Source organism: Micromys minutus, assembly GCF_963924665.1.
Source record: "Micromys minutus genome assembly, chromosome: 10".
In the NCBI taxonomy this organism is placed as follows: domain Eukaryota; kingdom Metazoa; phylum Chordata; class Mammalia; order Rodentia; family Muridae; genus Micromys; species Micromys minutus.
The window spans coordinates 22109894-22131438 of record NC_137979.1 but is presented as its reverse complement, the minus strand read 5'-3'; the positions used below and the strand labels follow the sequence as shown (position 1 = coordinate 22131438).

Here is a 21545-nt window from a genome sequence, read left to right as displayed (position 1 = left end):
AGGCGCCGCGGGCCTAGCGAAGTCAACATGCCGGTTGCCAGAAGCTGGGTTTGTCGCAAAACCTATGTGACCCCACGGAGACCCTTCGAGAAATCTCGTCTCGACCAGGAACTAAAGTTGATTGGAGAGTATGGACTTCGGAACAAACGTGAGGTGTGGAGGGTCAAATTTACCTTAGCGAAGATCCGTAAGGCTGCCCGGGAGCTGTTGACGCTGGATGAGAAGGATCCCCGGCGTCTGTTTGAAGGCAATGCCCTACTGAGGCGGCTCGTTCGCATTGGGGTGCAGGACGAGGGCAAGATGAAGCTGGATTACATCCTGGGCCTGAAGATTGAGGATTTCTTGGAGAGACGGCTGCAGACCCAGGTCTTTAAGCTGGGCCTGGCCAAATCTATTCACCATGCCCGAGTGCTCATCCGCCAACGTCACATCAGGGTCCGGAAGCAGGTGGTGAACATCCCATCCTTCATCGTTCGTCTGGACTCCCAGAAGCACATCGACTTCTCCCTCCGATCTCCTTACGGTGGTGGCCGTCCAGGCCGAGTGAAGAGAAAGAATGCCAAGAAAGGCCAGGGTGGTGCTGGGGCTGGTGATGATGAGGAGGAGGATTAATTAATGCTTTGTTGCACTGGAGGATTGTCTGGTTTTTCAGTTGAAAATAAAACAGTTGATAGTTAAAGAAAAAAAAAATATCTATGCATATCCAACTGTAGTGGCACAGGTAAGTTCATGGGATGACTAGGCCCTCAGGATATATGTTACAGCTGTGCAGTTTGGTCATGTCGGACTCCTAACAGTGGGGACAGGGGGCTGCCTCTGACTTTGTTGCCTGCCTTTGGGACCCTTTCCTCCTACGGGTTGCCTTGTGTAGCATTAATAGGAGAGGACATGCCTAGTCTGACTGCAACTAGATATGCCTTGGCTGGTTGATATCCATGGGAGGCCTGCCCTTTTCTAAAGCAAAACAGAAAAGTATATGGTGTGTGTTTGTGTGTGTGTGTGTGTGTGTGTGTGTGTGTGTGTATGTGTGTGTGTGTGCAGAAGAAAAACAGGGGAGGGACTGGGAGGAGAAAAGGGAGGGAAAACAGAGGTTGGGATGTAAAATAAATAAATTAATATTTTTTTAAAATGCAGGTTAGATGCAAGTTTCAGGGCCAGCATGGTCTATATAGCAAGTTCTAGGTCAGTCTGAGCAACATAGAAACACTGTCTCAAAACAAAAAAACAAAACAGAGCAAGCAAAAGAAGTTGGGCCTATGAGAAGTCAAAAAGGACACTGGAAGCCTGGGAGTGTGGCTTAGTGGCAGAAAGCTTACCTACCAGGCATAAGGTCCTCCTGGCTATTAAAGGACATGAGACAGAAAGATGGGGAAAAAGCTACAACATCGAAGAGCTATGACTCAGTGTGTGCACATCCAAGCTTACCGCTGTCTGGAGTCATGTGACCATGCGAGAGACCAGAACTTGTTTCTGAGAATGCTTAGGTTTGGGAACACCATGGTGTCTCCTCCATTTGTGGGAAATGATCTTAACTCACCAAGAGATGAAATGAAGTCAACCCTCCAAATAGGGAAGCTTAGTCATAACCCTAAATAATCTTTGTAAACATAATTTTTCACTCAAAACTTACTCGGAAGAGAAAATATATAATTTAAATACTAAAATGTTAATGAAAGCAATATATGAATCATTTATTGTCTGCTATGTCCTGTTCTTTAAAGACTAAAAAAGAATCTCTCTCTCTTTCTCTCTCTCTCTCTCTCTCTCTCTCTCTCTCTCTCTCTCTCTCTCTGCCTTCATGTCGTAATAGTTGCGGTTCGGGCTGATGTGCAGGCGATCGGACAGCAGGCCGCACAGCAGCTTGCTGTAGTTGCGGTTCTGGGCGCCACCGATCTTGCTGTGCAGGCTGCAGAGGGCACAGGGGTCGTTCGTGCCGCTAAAAGTCATGAGCTGGTCCGGGACCACGTGCACCGCGATGTACTGTGCCGGCTTGCGGGTGGCCTGTGCCAGCTGCTGGGGTGAGCTCAGAGAGAAACCCCTCTGGCACGGAGGCGCGGGGAACATTGGTGTTCACGACGAACATCCGCATGGTGGCAGAGAGACTGCGAGCGAGGACTGGAGGAGCGGGCAAAGTGTGGCGTGACCCAAAGCAGGGACCTAAGCTACGTGACCCAAGCTCAGTACCCAGAAAGACCTCTTTTAACAAATATTTTTGGGGGGCTGGAGAGATGGCTTAGTAGTTAAGAGCACTGACTGCTCTTCCAGAGGTCCTGAGTTCAAATCCCAGCAACCACATGGTGACTCACAACCAGCTATAATGGGATCTAATGCCTTCTTCTGGTGTGTCTGAAGACAGCTCCAGTGCACTCATATATAATAAATTAGTCTTTAAAAATTTTTTTCTTTGTGGTTCATCAGTCATGTTTACCTGTATACCTATATGGTGATAGTGCACACCTTTAATCCCAGCACTCAAGATGCAGACGCAGTCAGATCTCTGAGTCTGAGGCCTGCCTGGTCAAGAGAACAAGTTTCAAGATAGCAGGGCCATCTAATTCAGAGAAACCGTGTCTCAAAAAAAAAAAAAAAAAAAAAGAAAGAAAGAAAGAAAGAAAGAAAGAAAGAAAGAAAAAGACGATAAAGTGTAGTGAGCATAGATTAATTAGGAGAAAGAGTAATAAAGAAGTCCCAAGAGTAAGAGAGTCTCCAAGATGGGAATATTAGGCTGTGAGACGGTTGAGTGGACCACCCACCCTAAGAAATCCTATCTTTAAACAACAATGATAACAATAATAAATAAAATAAAAATAGGCAAAAGGCCACTTGGAACTCACTCTGTAGACCAGGCTGGTCTTGAACTCACAGAGACCTGCCTGTCACCTGCTGGGATTAGAGGTATGAGGCACCATGCTTGGCTGGTCATCAGTTTCTTAAGAAAAGTAAACACACTCTTATCAAAGGACGCAGCAATGGCACTTGTTGCTATTTATAACCTAAATGTTTTGAAAATGATACAGAAAGCTGGACATGTAGTGGTATATTAGCCCCACTCACATTGCTGGAACTTTGAAGCAACCGAATGGTCCTTCTGTGGGAATATTGACTACAGTTTGCATCACTGTGACCAGATAACCTGACAGGAGCACTTAGCAGTGGAAAGTTCAGAATCTCAGTCTATCCTGGTGCAGAAGGCAAAGTGGAGCTGGCAGGGCACAGGAACATGCGGTGAAGATTCATCCCATGCCTGTGGACCATGAACAGAGAAGGCCAGAACCAGGTATAGCTTACTTCTCCCGGCTAGACTCCCTGTGGTAGCTGATCTTTGTTGTCAACCTGAACACATCTGGAATCAACTAAAACCCAAATGATGGGCACGCTTGGGAGAAGTTGTTTTTAAATAAAGCCTTTTAAAAATCATTTATTTATGAGTACACTGTCGATGTCCTCAGACCCACCAGAACAGTGCATCGGATCCCACTACAGATGGTTGTGAACCACCGTGTGGTTGCTGGGAATTGAACTCAGGACCTCTGGAAGAGCAGTCAGTGCTCTTAATCACTGAGCCATCTCTCCAGCCCAAGAGAAATTCTTTTAAGCATATTATTTGAAGCAGGAACAAATGTCCTAAAGCTGGGCCACACCTTCTGATGACAACCCACAGAAAAAGACATGCAAGAAGGAAACTTGCTTTTTGCTTCCTTGTCTTCACTCTCAAGTCTGTCTATCTAAGTAGCTGGCATCACACCCAAACTTCTTCAGGACTCCAGTGTACAATGAAGACCAGCCAAGCTCCAAGGGCTCTCCAGGCTGTCAGCACCAGATTGGGACTGTCAAGACATCTAGCCTTGTAAACTGTGCAGCCACCATATTCTTTGCCTTTCTGTGAAGACAGCCATTGTTGGAACACCTGATCACATTCTGTAAACCAGTCTGATAAATCCTCTTTATGTATATGCATGTGTATGTGTATATGTATATGTGTGTGTATATATCCGTGTGTTTATATGTCTTTATAGATTAATACACACACACACACACACACACACACACACACACACACGCACATATATATATATATATAATTATATTCACCCTATCAGTTCTGTTTTCTTTGAAAACCATGACTAGGGGGCTGGAGAGATGGCTCAGTGGTTAAAAGCACTGGCTGCTCTACCAGAGGTCCTGAGTTCAGTTCCCAGCAGCCAAATGGTGAACCAAACTGTCTATAATGTGGTCTAATGCCCTCTTTTGGCATGCAGGTGTACATGCAGACAGAACACTCATATATTGAATTAAAAGCATCAGGTCTCATTAAAGAGCCACCATGTGGTTGCCAGGATTTGAACTCAGGACCTCTGGAAGAGCAGTCAGTGCTCTTAACCATTGAGCCATCTCTCTAGCCCTCAAGGGACTCTCTTTAGCTGTTGGAGTAGCTGAAACCACACACACACACACACACACACACACACACACACACACACACATACACACACACACAGACACACACACACACACACACACAATTATATTGGGGGCTGTAGACACTGGGGCTGTAGAGATGTCACAGTGTTAAGAGCATTTGCTGTTCTTCCAGGGGATCCAAGTTGGATTCCCAGCACCCACATCGCAGTTCACATCTGACTGTACCTCCATTTCCAGGGCATCCCATGTCCTCTTCTGGCCTCTGCAGGCTCCAGGCACCCATGTGGTGTACACATAACATACCTCACACATAAAATTAAAATAAAAATAGAAATTAAAAAAATTTAGATGTATTGACTTAGTTTATGTATATGGGTGTTTTGTCTGCATGTACATCTGCATAACAGAAGAGGGACTCTGACCCCTTGAGACTATAGTCATAGACAGCTGTGAACCACCATGTAGTTACTGGGATTTGAACTCAGGACCTCTGGAAGAACAGTCAGTGCTCATAACTGTTGAGCCATCTCTCCAGCCCTCAATAAAGCACTTTTTAAAATGTGGCTAGCAGTTAAAAGTCCTTGGGCCCCTGCAAAAAAAAAAAAAAAATAGTTACATTAAAAGATTTTAAGGCTGAGGTATTTAGAAAAGCACAAAAATAAAACAGCAAAGTTTGGTGTTAGTTAAAATATCATTTCTGTGTTGACACTACTGGTAAATGTTATTAGGGGACAGAGTGAGACAATATTCTTTTTTAAAAGATTTATTCATTTATTATATATAAGTACACTGTAACTGTCATTGGACACACCAGGAGAGGGTATAAAATCCCATTACAGATGGTTGTGAACCACCATGTGGTTATTGGGATTTGAACTTAGGACCTCTGGAAGAGCAGTCAGTGCTCTCAACCACCGAGCCATCTCTCCAGCCCGTGGGATTACTCTTAAGCCAGTTTAACAGAAGCCAGAAACATTGTGGAAGAGGGAGCCTCAACTGAAAAAAAAATTCTCCTATTAGGTTAGACTGTGGGCAAACCTGAGGTGCAGTGTTTTAATTGGTGATTGATGTGGGAAGCCACAGCTCACTGTGGTGGCTGCTACCCCTCGATTGGGGTCCTGGATGCTATAAGAAAGCAGGCTGAGCAAGCCAAGGGGAGCAGTCAGATAAGCAGCATTCCTCCTTGGCCTCTGCTTCAGTTCCTGTCTCTAGGTTCCTGCCTTGAGTTCCTGCTCTCACCTCCTTTAGTGACGGACTCCCCAAGCTACTTTTGGCTTTGGTGTTCAATCACAGCAATAGAAACCTAACAAAGACAGCCCTTGACAGTACCTAGGTAAGTGATGCAGAAAAACAAAATAGACAAAAAAAAAAAAAAAAAAAAAAAGACTGTTACATAGAGACCCACAATTGTCAGACAGTGAGTTGGCTCTTTGGATAAAAGTGCTTGCCACATGTCTTAGTCAGGGTTTCTATTCCTGTAGGAAACATCATGACCAAGAAGCAAATTGGAGAGGAAAGGGTTTATTCAGCTCACACTTCCATATAGCTGTTCATCACCAGAGGAAGTCAGGACTGGAACTCAAGCAGGTCAGGAAGCAGGAGCTGATGCAGAGACCATGGAGGGATGTTACTTACTGGCTTGCTTCCCCTGGCTTGCTCAGCCTGCTTTCTTATAGAACCCAGGTCTACCAGCCCAGGGATGGCTCCACCCACAATGGGCTGGACCAGCGATGGCTCCACCCACAATGGGCTGGGCCCTCCCCGCTTGATCACTAGTTGAGAAAATGCCTTACAGCTGGATCTCATGGAGGCATTTCCTCAACTGAGGCTCCTTTCTCTATGATAACTCCAGTTTTTGTCAAGTTGACACAAAACCAGCCAGTGCACCATACAAACCTGTGGACCTGAGTTCGATTCCTGGAACCTGTCGTACAAGGAGAGAACCTACTTGTAAGTTATACTCTGACCTCTACACTTGCACCATGACATACAGGTGCACATATACTCACACAGGCACACATATTGCACATACACACACAGCTTAGTGTGTGTGTGTGTGTGTGTGTGTGTGATAGAGATAAAAATAAATAAATAAAATGTTAAAACAACAAGGAAAACCAATCTTCAATAGTTAAAAAGCAATTGTGAACCATCAGACTTGATTCTGGGGAGAGGACTAAATGGATAAAAAAGTGCACACCACACAAATGTGAGGACTGGGGTTTGGATCCCCAGAGCCATGTAAAGCTGGCTGTGGTAGCATGCATCTGTCATCCCAGCATGCCTGTCTGTAACTCTCATGCATCTACAGTGACATGGGAGGTGGGAACAGAGAAGCCTCCAGTAGTTCACAAGTCAGCCCAATGTATGCAATAATGGAGAAGAAGACACCCAAGATTGTCCTCTGATCTCAGACAGACAGACAGACAGACACACATTTGTATCACATCCTTCCTCTCAAGGTTCCGAAATCTATGTAGATGGGGCACGAAGATTGTAGGAGCCAGAGGCTGTGGGGAACTTAGTGTTTTCCAGACACTGGGTACATACATCTATGAACTCAGAGACAGACAACACAAAGACCTAATCAAACTCCAGCCAGACAAAAGCGAGCATGGAGGAGGGGCAGTGAGCAGTCCCGCTCCTGCTGGAGGAGCTACTGTCATTTGATCACTGCTGGGTGAGGCAGCCTCAGCTCTCTCAGTGGATGGACTTTACTTCAGGGAAGGCCCCACCCCATGAGGAGTCAGGTCAGACTCCGATTCTGTAGATTTGATGTGGTACATACAGTCTGAACATCTATCAGACTCCCGGGTGATACGGTTTTCTAAGGATCAGGCCACAGGCATCAAGGCTATAAAAGATGCAGCAAAAGCCAAAATTCAAAGACCATGGTACCCAAACTTACCATGAAGGTCCCACAACCAACAGAGCCAGTGGATATTACGAGAAAAGAAATGTATGAGTTACAGTGGATGTGAATCTGCGGGATTGCAGGGGTGTGTGGGGCGAGTTGGAGAGTGTGGGGATGTATGTGGGGTGTGTGTGTGAGAGATCATGAGGGTGTGTGGGCATGTGGGTATGTGGGGGTGTGTGTACCTTGACAACTATGTAGGAGGCTGGCTCCAGATCTTCCGTCCACTCTGCCTCCGCAGATCTAGGCTACCTATGGGTGAAGGCATCAGTCTTGGTCCAGGGAAGAGACTGGCTCCTTCTGAAAAGTGAGGAAAACACCAAGTGAGCAGGCAAAGCTCATCTCATGTGCATTCAGACTTCTTACCCTGGGCATCTGTTTATGCTGCTGTCCTGCATCTTACAGACACTTGTAGTGTGATTACAGAATTCGACAAGAACAACTCCTTGAAGTCTGGCCTTTGCTTGTATTGTTATGCTAAATGCTGGCCCCTAGGCCTGGTTGCCCCTAGGGAAGAGAGAGTCTACAAGTACAAAAGTGATACAAAAAATATGATGCCCCAAAAAATGCCTATAAGCTTGGCCCCCAAGTTATCACTGATTGGTGAATAAAGATGCTTAGAGTTATTCGCTGGACAAAAGAGAGATACGTGTGGCTCTGGGTTCCCAGGCCTGAGGGTGACCTTGAGGAGAGAGAAGGTAGAGGGAGGAGGAAGCTGTCTTGGGGCAAATGAGTCATAAAAACATGGCCATGAGGACTGGCCAATTGGAGTTAAGAGCTGCCCAGATGGAGCATAGCAAATTATAAAATGGGGTTAATGATGGGGAAATAGTTTCTAATAGCATAGAGGGTAGATATCTGCCCAGCTCTAGTGCTGATTAAAGCTTATTATAAATATAAAAGTTGTTTATCTTTTATCAGGGAACTGAATGATCAAAGGGGGGGGTAGAAGCCCCTGATTGAGATTAAATATTTTCTACAGCTGACATAATGCTGGTGAGCCAGGTTCCAACCAGAGTACTTTGCATACATTAACTCCTATAGTTTTCATAATCCAGGTGTTGGAATTATTATCACCATTCTACCACTACCACCACTACCATTACCACCCCTCCACACCCTCCACCCCTCCCCCACCACCATCACCACTCCCCAACCCCCCACCACCATCACCACCACCATCACCACCCCCCTCCACCATCACCACCCCCTCCACCATCACCATCACCGTCTTTGTTTTGCCAATAGAGAAACTAGAAATGCCCTGGATTCATATTCAGACAGTCTGCACCCCTGACCACAAAAATCTGTCAGCTCTGCTCAGAGAGGGGAACTCTGGAGGGGGAAGCCACATGATGAACAGGAGGCAGAGCACGCACTCTGGTTTGAGGGGATGAGCAGACTTTCCATGAGAAAGGAAGAAAGCAATAAGGAACCAAAAGTTACTGACCTTTGACGATACTGGAATGTTCTGATTTTAACCAAAAAAAAGGAAGAAAGGCCCAAAGATGATGTCAGAGAGGCCAGTAGGGGCTGGATTCTAGATCACGTTGGGCCTTGTAAGGGTTTTATGTAAGGAAGGCACATGAATTTTCTTATTTATGTATTTATTGGTGTTGGGACTGAATCTAGTGGCAGGGTCTGGCTATGTGACCCAGTCTGACCTTGAACTCTACATTTTCTTGTCTCAGTTTCCAAAATGCTGGGAGCAAGCCTCAGATGATAAAGAAGATCCAAATTCAGGTTTTTGGGAGAAGCCCTACAAATATGGCCTTTTGGCCTGTCTTCTTTCCTTTTATAACTGAAAGTTTTGGAGCTAGAGGAAGCAGAGCTCATTGTCCTCTGAACCAGTACTGTTGCTCTAAATTTTAAAAAAATAAAAAGATTATCTCTTTATTGGCCTTGAGGTCTCCACGGGCATCTAATACAGAGCCTGGAGCACCTCTGTCACCAGAGCCAACCTCAGGATCTCACTTCATCCTCACAACTCCTTTCCCTTGGTGGTCTTCCTCTGCCTGTTTACTGCATCTGTCCCGGGGTGTTTCTTTACCCTCAAACTCAACACAAACACCACTCTAATGCTCAATAGCTTTTCATACAGGTTTATATATTCAGTTCTCAAACCACAAACCCTCTATACAACAAGACTGTCCAAATGATCAGCAGCAGTCTCTATATATTGGCTAGTTTTGGAAGCTGTGTTTTGTGCTTCTCAAATATCAGGTAATATTAGTCATTCTGGTATTTCTGATGCAGTTGAAGACTGGTAGCCTCATAGCCAAACCAGCTGTTTGGCATTAAGAAAGTTAATATAGATCTAAAAAGGTGATTTTCAGATGACATACAATCTAAAACCAAGATATAAGTTGGGTGTAGAATTATAGTCTTTCAAGATAGATAAAAAAGTGCTTTATTTAATAGACAAAAATTGATAGACTAGGTGTTAGGGTTACCTTATACTTTATACATTGTAAAATGGTAATAGTTGTATTCATTTTATAGTTGAGGGAAAAGAGCCTTTTAACTGGCCAAAAAGGGGGAAATGTAGATTGTCCTAAAGCTGTTCATATTTTAATGTTAATCCCACTTCCCCAAGAAAGGCTGCCTAGCCACGTACTCATGAGGTGACTTCATCTGAACCTTCCCATTTTAATTAGTGAAATGAAGGAGAGCCAGTGACTGGGCGGAGTGAGGAGGTAGAGAGAGAGGGTCAGAGAGGAGAAGACAGAGGAGGAGGGAAAAGAACTCCAAGATGGAGATCCCAAAGGATGAACCAGTCCAGGTGGGCTTAACAGGCATTAAATACCTATGAACACTTAAGGATTTTATAGGTCTTATATCTCATATAGAAGGGCAGCTTGTGTCTTTGTCTATTTGATGTAATCTTATTGTGTAGAGGGCTTATGGATTGAGAGTTTGATATACAATTCCAGAAACAAGGTCCCTAGAACTCCTCAACTGGTGATCTCATTCCTTATCTCCCCAAGATGTCCTAGCTCCTTAGACTTAGTGGCTAGAAAGGCAGGATTTTGAGCAAGGGAAGGTGACCCCATGCGTATTGTCACTAACAGTCATCACTAGCCTGGTATAGCCATGTCTGATGGGAACAGCGAAAGTCAGAAAGCCAGCACAGCTGCCTGACAAAGATCCCCCAAAGCTAAGCCACGTGATGCAATCGCTGTTGTGTGGTCTTCCATTTTTGGTCTTGATCTCCATGTTTTCCATGCTTGGGAGGCTTTTAATATTTGTACAACTTGGGGATATTGGATTGATGGAAATTTCTTATGAATCGTTTATGCTTTCTCTCAAGGGTACTGCTTCTAAGCTTTCCCAAGAACCTCTTGAGCATATTACCCCTCCCACTTTTAGGGAGATATCCTTCTCTAGCCTACTTGAAGGTCTTCCTTATACTCTGGATGTTGTATCTCAAATAAAGATGCTAGAGATCTCTTTATGAAGCTCTGACTCCAAGATACTCTTAAAACATTTGTCCCTGTACTTAACCTGTACTTAATTAGAACTTAGCAAACTTAAAAAGGTAAAAAATATTCAGTGGGCTAAATGAGTTGGAAGCAGATGTGGTTAAGAGCCTCTCAGATTAGCGGGAGTTATTGCCGCCCTATACTGGGGCTTATACTAATTAGAGGACAAAGAATTATGTGGATAAATAAAAGAATGAAGTATTAAAACTCCCTTTTTTTAGAAAAGTTAACTCATACAGGGCAACCATGGTGTTGTAAGATGAAGGAACAATAGAATTCCAACATTAGACATATAAATAAATTCGACTAAGATATAAAATGTAAACATTGTGTTATGGCAGAAATTAAATAATAACTACAGCAGCTTTGGCCTGAAGGTTTTTCTTGAGACTAATTAAAACTTGGACCATCAAGAGTTGACAATATGGGGCCCAAGAGATGGCTCAGAGTTCAAGAGCACTGGCTGCTTTTCTACAGGTTTAATTCCCAGCAGCCACATGGTGACTCACAACCATCTATATAATTAGGTCTGGCGCCCTCTTCTGGCCTGCAGGCATACATGCAAGCAAAATACTGTATACGTACACAATAAATACATAAATCTTTGAAAAAGGAAGAGTTGACAATTCACTGCTCAGGACGTGACCATCCGCCCAGGCTGGCTTGGAGACTTTTCTTTCTGTCCAGTGGCCTTGAAACCTCAAGAGCTAACAGCCGGAGAATAGGCTGACATGCTTTGGGAAAGTATGCCTCTAGATCCTTAAAAACTGGGGCATGGGGTTGATGAGGGAAAATAATTATAAAAGATAACTTTGTTCTGTCATGGTTTATCAATGATGACCTTATGTCCGATGATCAACTTACGACCAAGAGGAAGTTAAAATGTGTCTGGGGACGAAAATGATAGGATCTTTGTTTTGGAACAACATGCGTCTATCCCTGCCTATTTCTTCTTTAAACAAAGAAGCACCTTGGCTGCCAGTCAGTCAGGATGCAAGCTTCCCCCGACCACCGTGCCTGACTCACTCTTCCTTCACCCACTCCTCGTGTCCTCTGAGGGATCTGGCCATCACCCGGGCTGGCCCTGTCACTAAACCATCTCTAGGCACTGCTGAGTGGGCAGGACGAGCTGCCAGCAGGCAAAGTCAGATCACTCGTGAGCCCCCGCTTCCCCGTGCACATGGCCATTTCAGACAGAACCAGCGAGAAGAGGACAGGAGTGGGTCCTTTCCTTCATTTTGGGCAGTCTCTTTGTTGAGGTCCCAGGGTATGTGTTGGTTCTACTGTAACCATGTACTGTGGATTAGGTGGTGTCAGCCTGGAAAGCCATTTTCTTACCATTCTAGAGGCTGGAAATCCTCAGTCAAGGAATTGGCAGGATTGACTTCCCCGGAGACCTTTTTAATGGACTGGAGATGGCTTTTTCCATGTGTTTCCACACGAATGTTCCCTAAATGTAGGTTCACTCAGATTAGATTAACAGCTGTCCTGAGAAACTCATTCTTCCTTAATCACCCTTGAGGCACTGATTTCCAAGTAGTTACATTCTGAGGTAATAGGGATCAGAACATTAAAAAAAAAAAAAAAAAAAAAAAAAATTTTTTTTTTTTTTGAGACACGATTTATCTCATAACATGTGGCTAACCTTCTTAGAACCGTAGGGATAGATCAGAAGAAGAAGAATCCATTTCTACCACCTCCAATATTATCAATCTTATCTCCTTTGCTTGCTCACCTGTTTGTGTGAGGAATGGAGACAGTCCTGAATGAATGGGTATTGTGGAAATGGCCACAGCCACGTCAAGGACCCCAGTACCTCAGACCCACGGCAAACCTTCTCCAGTGAGGATCAGAAGAATGACCAAAGCCTTTCTGTGGTCCAGGTGTGAATGTCTGCTAACGATTAACCAGGGTGTGCAAAAACTAGCACCTGCAGCTTGCGACTGCTCCCCTACAGAGAGCTCTCCCTCCTCTACACACCTAGTACATTGTTATTTAGATGAGTGTCTGGGTTGCATAGTTGGTGCCCTTCCTCAGAGAGAGCACAACGCATCTGTCCCAGCTTTTCCGAATATGCGATTCATTTCTTCTGTGTCAGACATTTCTTCATTTCTGAGCCTCCCCTGAAAAAAGCAGGTTTCTAGGACCAAGCCATGCAGACTGTGACAAGGAGCGCCTGAACAGGGACCCCTGCTTATGGAGAACTCAGATTGGTCAGATTTCTTCCATGAGATGCACAGAAATAAAGGTAAAAAGACGAGACGGGAGCTCTATGCATTGGGTGTAAAATGCTGGACATATAGGACTTAGAGACAGGCAGTCAAATATGAGTGCTTTGAAGGACATTTTGAGGAACCCCAGTGTAGGGCAGACATCTTACAGCTCCATCAGTTCTTGGGCTAGGTTCAGGGAACGTGCTCTTGGTTTCCCACAGAAGGAACAGTACATGTGGACTCTTGGAAAAGAATAGACAAAGAGTTGGGGTATAGATACATGGTGGAAGGCACAAACGTCTTCCCATTTTTACTTCTGGTTTAAACACGATTCCACAGCTCTGAGGTCATTTCCTCACAAAAAGGCAGGTTCTTGTGAAACTAAATCCTCGCCAAGTGAGACCTCACAGGCCTTGCTCCTTGGACTATGAAGGGGCTGGAAACTGTCTTTTGCAAATGGACCAGTGAGTTAACATAGTTGTCCCTGAGGTCACGGTACATAGTTAATTTAATGAGATTCTGGGTTGTATAGTTGGCGCCCTCCATCAGAGAGAGCACAGCCCACCCATTCCAGCTTTCTGGCATGTGTGATTCATTTCTTCATTTCTGAGTCTCCCCTGTCAGATTGTCCTCCCAGGGAAAAATCCCTTCTTGCTAACTAGATTTTAACTCTGGGGATCTCCCACCCTCTCTGGACTCGGAGAGCACATGCATATTGTGTGCCAACACAGGGATACAAATTTGCAGGGAAAAGGGTGGGATAGAAATTATTCTGAGCGAGGTAAATCAGGTCCAATAAGACAGACCTTGTATACTCTCTCTCATACGTGACTCCTAGTTTCACACTTTGAACTTTCTATATTTAACTTTGGACTGTCTGTACAGGTCAGGAGGCCAGGAAGTACTAGTGAGAGGGAGGAGGGGTGGAGTTGGAGAGAAGGACAATAGAACACAATATATGCTGTATATGAGTGTATCGGGAAGGATAATGGAGGATGATGATTGAGCAGGGATGGTGGGGGAAATGCATTGAGAAAGAGGGGATGCTAACCCAAACTAACCATATGTGAAAGCCCTAGGGAAACCCCATTACTTTGGAAGCTAATTTAAAAATATAACTAAACAGTGGGCTGGCAAGGTGACTTCCCAGTTCAGGGTGCTCACTGCTCTTGCAGAGGATTTGTTTCTCAGCACTTCCTGGTGGTTCACAACACCTGTAACTCTGGTTTCAGGGCTCCAACACCTTCTGGCCTTGGCATGCACCAGACATGCACATGATACATTATATATATATACACCAGAAGACAAAGCTCTAATATACATAAGATAACCAAATCGTTTAAGACAACATAATTAAAATACAAAGGAATTAGGACAGAGGTCGTCTGCATGGATAGACAGTGGACATGGTTTATTAAACAAAAATCTCAGTGCATGAGATACCTGTCTATGAGTCATGGATCAGGAAGCCTCGTGGCCCCCAAAGCAGCACATGCTATTGGTATTCCATTGCTCCTGCTCTGCCACCATAACTGGATGGTAAGACCCTGTTAATGAAGACATAACCCACTGTGGTTTCAGGACAGAAAGGAATCAATGTGTCACTGATCTGGGAACTTACTCCCTGCTGGAAGTGACCATGTAGACTCTTAGGAGAGAGACGTTGTCAATGGTCTTACTTGGCAGTAGACCCTGCATGCCACAGTATCAACCTGACGGACAAGATGTTCGTGAAATGGTGTCATGAACATGACAGGAGCAGTCAACTATTTTCTCAGCAGCTTTGAAGCTTACTGCAGAGGAGGGAACTCATGCCTGGTACTTTAAAGCTGGTAGACAAACAAACAAACAAACCATGCATGGCTGGAGAGGTCACAGGCCCTCAAGGGGTATCTAGGTCTGTTGTTTTGTTAAATGGACATGTTATCAAACTGCCTTCCAACTGGGTCTTGTACCCATAGGGTAGTGCTGATCTCAATCTTGGTTAGAGAAACTTCTTTCAGTGGGTAGTAGTTAACACAGAGACTCACAACTGGCCAAAGGGCTGAGACTAGTTCTTTATGACCAGTCCTAAATAGGACATTTATAGTAACTACCCTAAGGCTCAGGGGAGGTCAAGCAAGAGGGGGAGAAAGAACAGCTGTGACAAGCTGTCTTCTGGACATGACATGGTCACTGTACTCATGAACCTACTGGCAGAGCATCTGCTCAAGATCAAGCCGGGCAGCATTCCAACACCGATGGGGGAGGCTCCTCGTTCCTAACTGGTTCTGGGGATGACCCCATGCCATGCAGGCAGAACAAGTTGAACTCAGTGGGTTGCATTAATAAAAGAGGATGTGTTAGGGGCGGGTCTGGGAAAAATAGGGGCAATTGGGAGTGGATATGAGCAAGATAATGTTGTTGTAGTGTCATGGAATTGTCAAAGTATAAATAAAAGTATTCCAAAAAAGTAAAAAAATACCATTGATTGTATTTGGCTCAGTCAAGTTCACAGGATTTTGTTTTGTGTATGTATCTATGTATTTATCTGTCTGTCTGTCTATCTATCTTCTATCTGTCTGTCTATTTACTTGTCAATCATCTATCTATTTATCTATCTATCTGTCTATCTTTTATCTATCTATCTTCTATCTAATGTGTGTGCCTATGAGTGTGAGTGCATGTGTGTGTGCACATAGGTGTGCTTGCATGTGAGTGTGGGTTTGACTGTGTCATGGTGCAAGTCAGAGGACAACTTTCAGGGTTCAGTTCTCACCTTCTGCCTTCTGGAGCTCTCACATTCTGGTTGCTGGGTTATATGCCCACAGCTGGCTCCTATGCTCTTAGGCAATCTCCTGCCTCCACCTCCCAGCTCACTATAAGAGTGTTGAGATCATAGGAGTGTCACAGCATCTGGCTTTTTACTTGAGTTCTGAGGATCTAACGTGGGTCATCAGGCTTGTGCAGTTAGCACGTTTATCCGATGAGCCATCTTCCTAGCCCTGTTTTTTTTTTTTTTTATTTCTTATTATTTTTATTTTATGTGTATGGATGTTTTGTATGTCTGTTCACCAAGGCCAGAAGAAGGGATCTGGTACCCTAGGACTGGAGTTACAGATGCAAGTGGTTTGTGGGTGCTAGAAATTGAACCCAAGTTCTCTGGAAGAGCAACCAGTGCTCTGTCGCACTTTACGCTATCTTTCCAGCCTATTTGTTTTGTTCTTCTGAGACAGGATCTAACTTGTAGCTCAAGCTGGCCTTGAATTCACTCTGTACCCCAGGCTAGCCTCAAAGTAGTGGCAATCCTGCTGCCTCCGGTTTATGAGTACTGGGACAAGAGGTGTGTGTCACTGTGCCTGGTACAGTGCTGGGTGTGGTTCATTCCTTAATTTTAGCATTTTGGAGATGAAGCTAAAAGATCAGGAGTTCAAGGCCTTAGCTGCATCCTTAGCTACACAGTGAGTTGGAGACTTAAAAACCACCAACAAAGTAGTATACATAAAAGGATGTTTTTGTTTTTAGCATCTCAGCACTTGGGAAGCAGAGGCATGCAAATCTCTTTAGTTCAAACCTTATCGAGTTCCAGGAAAGCCAGGGAGACTCAGAGAAACTCTGTCTCAAAAAAAAAAAAAAAAAAAACCTAAAAATCAAACAAACACAACACCCTTCCCTCCCCCCCAAAAAACCCCAAAGGATGTTTTTAGTAAAAGACAAATGGATCTCAACTGGTTTAGCTGAAACAGAAGGGTAAGAAGAGGTGGTACATGGAACAGATATGGAATGCTTAGGCTAAAGAGCCTGAAGGGTCGGAGACTCGTGTGAAGGAATAGAAACAGGTCTGGGAGGAGCCATAATGGTGAGATGCTGGTACTGGGTTGTCAGTTCCTGCCAGCTTCCTCTGGTTTTGACCAGGGGAGAGTGTGGCTGAGGCTGGGTAGACTGCAGAGGATTCTACACTCATCTTCACTTCACTGGGAAGTTGTGCAGGTGGATTTGTGCCCACACAAACAAGGAAAGGATTCATAACAGAAAAGCAAGTGTAAGCCAAACACTTAAGCATTGACGAAATCGGTGGGCGTCTGGTGATGGTTGTTACAAACAGGCCATGGGCAGGTAGTCTGTTGGCATGTCCTTCAAAGGTTTTTGGAAGAAGACCATTTTGGAAGCAACAAGAAGCAAGAAAGACACCTGCGTTGTTTCCAGGTACATAGAGTGTGGGAAGAAAAGAAAATAGCTACCAGCTCTCTGCGTTTCGGTTTGAAGTGTGGTCCAGGGAGTATTGGTTTCCGTAAGCGAAAGAAGGCAACTGGAATCTTGAGAGCAAGCAGCTCACAATCTGAGGCATTGTGTGGATGTCTCACCTTGAGTCCCAGAAAGTTCAATGAAAGGATTTAAAGCAGGATGGGGTGGAGGTAGGTGACTGGGACTAAGAATGGCTGAGGATGAAACTCAGACAGGATTCCTTCCTTCCTTCCTTCCTTCCTTCCTTCCTTCCTTCCTTCCTTCCTTCCTTCCTCCCTCCCGCCCTCCCCATCCCTCCCTTCCTTCTTTCTTTCTTTTTTTAAAGACTTATTTTATGTATATGAGTGTACTCTTGCTGTCTTCAGACACACCAGAAAAGGGGATCAAATCCCATTACAGATGGTTGTGAGCCACCGTGTGGTTTCTGGGATTTGAACTCAGAACCTCTAGAAGAGCAGTCAGTGCCCTTAACCTCTGAACCATCTCTCCAGCAATCGGTCACTATTTCTATGCTTAGTATTATGTAAGGAAAGAGATGCAGAGAAACTGGGTCACTTGACTATGGCCATTGTTAGCTTTCCATCACTTTGACAAAATACCTGAGACAATTCACCTCTGGGGAACAGGTTTTATCTTCCTTCAACATTTCTGTGTACTCTGTTTTTGGGAGAGGCAATCTATGAATATCAGCTACACCCTGCTGGCCAAAGGTACTGAATGTTTGTTTCCTTACTTGTTCAAATCAGTTGCTGAGAGGTGAGCCCTGACTTGTGACCTCAGAGAAAACTGCTTGGAAGCTGAGCTATCCTGGTCAGCAGAGCAGAAAAGCGGCTTCTAGAAAAGTGGATGAACTGATGCAAGGTAATGGAAAACCACTTCTCAGATTCCAGCTCCACCCGCCAAGGGTGGAAGACCCAAATAGGAGGCTTCTGTTGGAGATCAGTGGGCCCTGCTGTTTTGGGGCCTGCAATAAAACGGCACATCATATTGCAGCAGGGGCATATGTAAAAATGCTCATCTTGTGGCCAAGGGACAAGAAACAGTGAGAAGAGGCTCAGGTACCATATTTTCCTTCAAGAAAATATGTGACCTAAATGACCTTCCATTGTGCTCTGTTAAAACTTCTGGCTGGAGAGATGGTTCAGTGGTTAAGAGCACTGATTGCTCTTCCTTTCAGAGGTCCTGAGTTCAATTCCAAGCAACCACATGGTGGCTAATAACCATCTGTGATGAGATCCAATGCCCTCTTCTGGTGTCTGAAGACAGCTACAGTGTACTCATATTTATTAAATAAGTTATAAAAACAAAACAAAGTCAACCAACCAACCAAACAAACAAAAAACTTCTGTCCTCTAATGGGACCACTATAGGTTCACACTGGTCTTAAGGGGACATTCCAAAACCTAAATATAACAATCATAAAACTGGTCAGTTCAGGGAACTGGATTAAAATTAATGTCATCTGACTCCTAAATTTTGTCTTCTATTCTAAGCTTTGCTCTTCGCGCTGCAGTGGTGAGGTGGGCAGGGCTGGGCTGAGGGACAGCTATGATCCTAGGACGCCGTGGGTCTCCTTTAGTCACTCCATGCATTAAAAAAACAAATAAACAGAAACAAAACAAAACTCAGCACAAGTGTTTCTGATTCTCTGCATGGTTAATCATGGATGTCTGGTTTAAGACATATTGGCTTTGGGGCTGGGGAAGTAGTTTATTATGAAATGCTTGCCTTGCAGGCTTGAAAATCTGAGTCTAATTCCCAGACTTTGATCTCCAAAACTCATCTTTAAAAAAAGAAAATTCTGGTTGGTATGATGATGCTGGTTTGTAATCCCAACAATGGTGAACAGACGCAGACAGGGCAGATCCTCAGGACTTGATGCTCACTCAGCCCACTGGACAAGCTCCAGACCAATGGAAGACTCTGTCTCGGACCAAACAGCATTCTTTACCTTAAGGGAGGATGGTGAGGTTCATTAAGACATGGAGTCCTGAGGCTCAGCTGCCTGGTGTGTCCCATGGTCCCCTGTGTCTCAATTTCCTTACCACGAAGTGAGGGTAATATCACTGTCAGGAACATAATGTGTAGTCAAGCACAGAGTGAGCTTATGAGTGTTTGACTTTTGAGTTTTCTACCCCGGGCCAGTAGACCTTAGAACTGGGTGGTTCTCTACAGTCTAAGTTGTCAGTTTATCCACCTTTCTAGAAGCCACCTTTCTGCTCTTTGGACCACTAAGGGAGCTCAGGTTCAAACCGGTTTTCTCCAAGGTCAGGAGCCATAGCCCACCTGTCAGCAACTGAACAATTAAACAACAACAACAAAAAAAATCATAAAGAAAACAAAAATTCAGTACCTTCAACCAACAGGGTATAATCAATATTACAGATTAACAGGATAAACACTCTTTTCAAGTAGCCTCAGAACACATGGAGATGAGAGACTAGAGGTGATGCTCAGAGGCTAAGAGCCCTTGTTGCTCCTGCAGAGAACCCAGGTTTGGTTCCTAGCTCCTGTGTGTTGGCTCACAAATGTCTGTAAATCTAGTTCTAGAAGATACCTCCGTGGGTACAGCCACACATGCAGCGCACATTCATACGTGTGAGCAGAACACTCATATGCATAAGTAAATAATTTTAAAAATGTTTTAAACATATCCAGTGGTCTCTGATCATAATAGGCTCAAAGCTAAAAAAGTTAGCAACAGAAAGGTTACCAGCGTTGGTATGAGGGTTTGCGCCACACTGTAACATGTTATGCTGCATTCTGCCTGACATCCCTGGGAAGCCTGTTCTTTTGTTTTTGAAGGGATGTGGAGGAGGAGTGGGTATGGGGGAGAGGGAGATGAGGGATAGACTGGGAAGTGGAAACTGTGTGGTCATGATGTAATGCATGTAAAAACAAAGATTAAAACTAAAAACGAAACAAAACAAATAAAAAAAAATCTTTCCAAACACTAGGAAACTATATTCACACCCTTGGCCTCAGGGAGTGGCCTTCAGTTTGGACTGTCAGTGTTAACAACCCACACACAGCTTCTAGGCTCTTACATCACCTACATCACCTCCAGTGAGAAAGCAAAAACTCTGAAAGCTGCCGGTCACCCCTGACTAGAGCTACTCTTGTAGGTTCCTTAAAATCGCTAGTGTTCCCCAACCCACCCTGCATGTCCCCAAAAGTGAAGCCCCCTTTGGCTCTACAGCGGTTATTTTCAGTGGTTCCTCAAATCTCTGCCTATGGTTTCTCTCTTGTAAGGTTCAGGCTGGAGGGTGGAGGCTGGCCTGGGACTGACTCATAGCGATGCCGCACCCCCATCCCACGCGTTTACCAGGTACTGAGAAACTCCATGCAAAGCAGTGAGATCAGTTCCTCACTCCGGGGCGGGTCCGGACTGTCTTGGATCCGGCTTGGTAGCAAACCAGGTCCCTTTCTACTTAGTCTCTCACTTATTGTTGAGAGAACTCAGGAATTGCCAACAAGTCCAAAACTGGTACTGACTACAGTGTGGTCTTATATAAGTGTACAGTCATCCATGAAGTGAGGCTGCCTGAAGACTTTAAAAACTGGTCATAATATACCGACCAGTGAAAAGGAAGTTCCTGGACGACGAGATGGTTCAGTAGATTTGCTGCCAAGCCTGACAACTTGAACTTGATTCCAACAAAATATGCTCTAGCCTCCACATGTGCCCCATTGTGTGATTAATCGATTAATTTAATAAAAATGGCAATGGAATTACAATAACACAAAGCATGATTATAAGGTTTTGTTTAGGGGGCTGGAAAGATGGCTCAGTGGTTAGAGCACTGACTGCTCTTCCACAGGTCCTGAGTTCAAATCCCAGCAACCACATGGTGGCTCACAACCATCTGTAATGGGATCTGACACCCTCTTCTGTTGTGTCTGAAGATAGCTACAGTGTACTCATATAACTAACCTTACATTCTGATGGAAAGTCTCTATAAATACAACTGAATGGTTACGGTGATCTTTTTTCTGAACACTGGGATTAAGGGGCATTAACACTTTGGTTGAAAATGGTTAATAGACTCTGATTATGCATTCAGATAAAGTTCTATATAGAGTAACAGGGTGTGGCAGACAGTTTACTATAGGTCCCAAAACAGCAGCACAAAGAATTCTGAATGTTACTAACACAAAATGATAAAAGTTTGGGGTGGTACCAGATGCCCTCATCTGCCACTATACATTGTGTTGGGGAAAAAAAAATTAAAAGTGTGTAAGGCGTGGTAGCTCAAGCATGTATTCCCAGCACTCAGGAGGCTGAGGCAG

General features: G+C 44.5%; 1 protein-coding gene and 1 pseudogene across 2 annotated transcripts; one reads left to right on the top strand and one right to left on the bottom strand.

Moving 5' to 3' along the window:
- LOC308426411 (small ribosomal subunit protein uS4-like) lies at positions 1-657 on the top strand. The gene has a single exon (XM_080924149.1). The coding sequence runs from the start codon at positions 28-30 to the stop codon at positions 610-612; it is 585 nt and encodes a 194-aa protein (XP_080780275.1). The 5' UTR covers positions 1-27; the 3' UTR covers positions 613-657.
- A 659-nt stretch (positions 658-1316) lies between these two features.
- LOC308425153 (macrophage migration inhibitory factor-like) lies at positions 1317-2089 on the bottom strand (annotated as a pseudogene). The gene is made up of 2 exons: positions 1795-2089; positions 1317-1340 (listed from the first exon to the last, which is right to left on the bottom strand). The product of its transcript is annotated as a macrophage migration inhibitory factor-like (transcript).
- Between the last annotated feature and the right edge of the window lie 19456 nt (positions 2090-21545).

What these genes read in the sequence shown, in the direction of transcription:
- LOC308426411 (XM_080924149.1), top strand. Translation starts at nt 28, where the DNA reads ATGCCGGTTGCCAGAAGCTGGGTTTGTCGCAAAACCTATGTGACCCCA.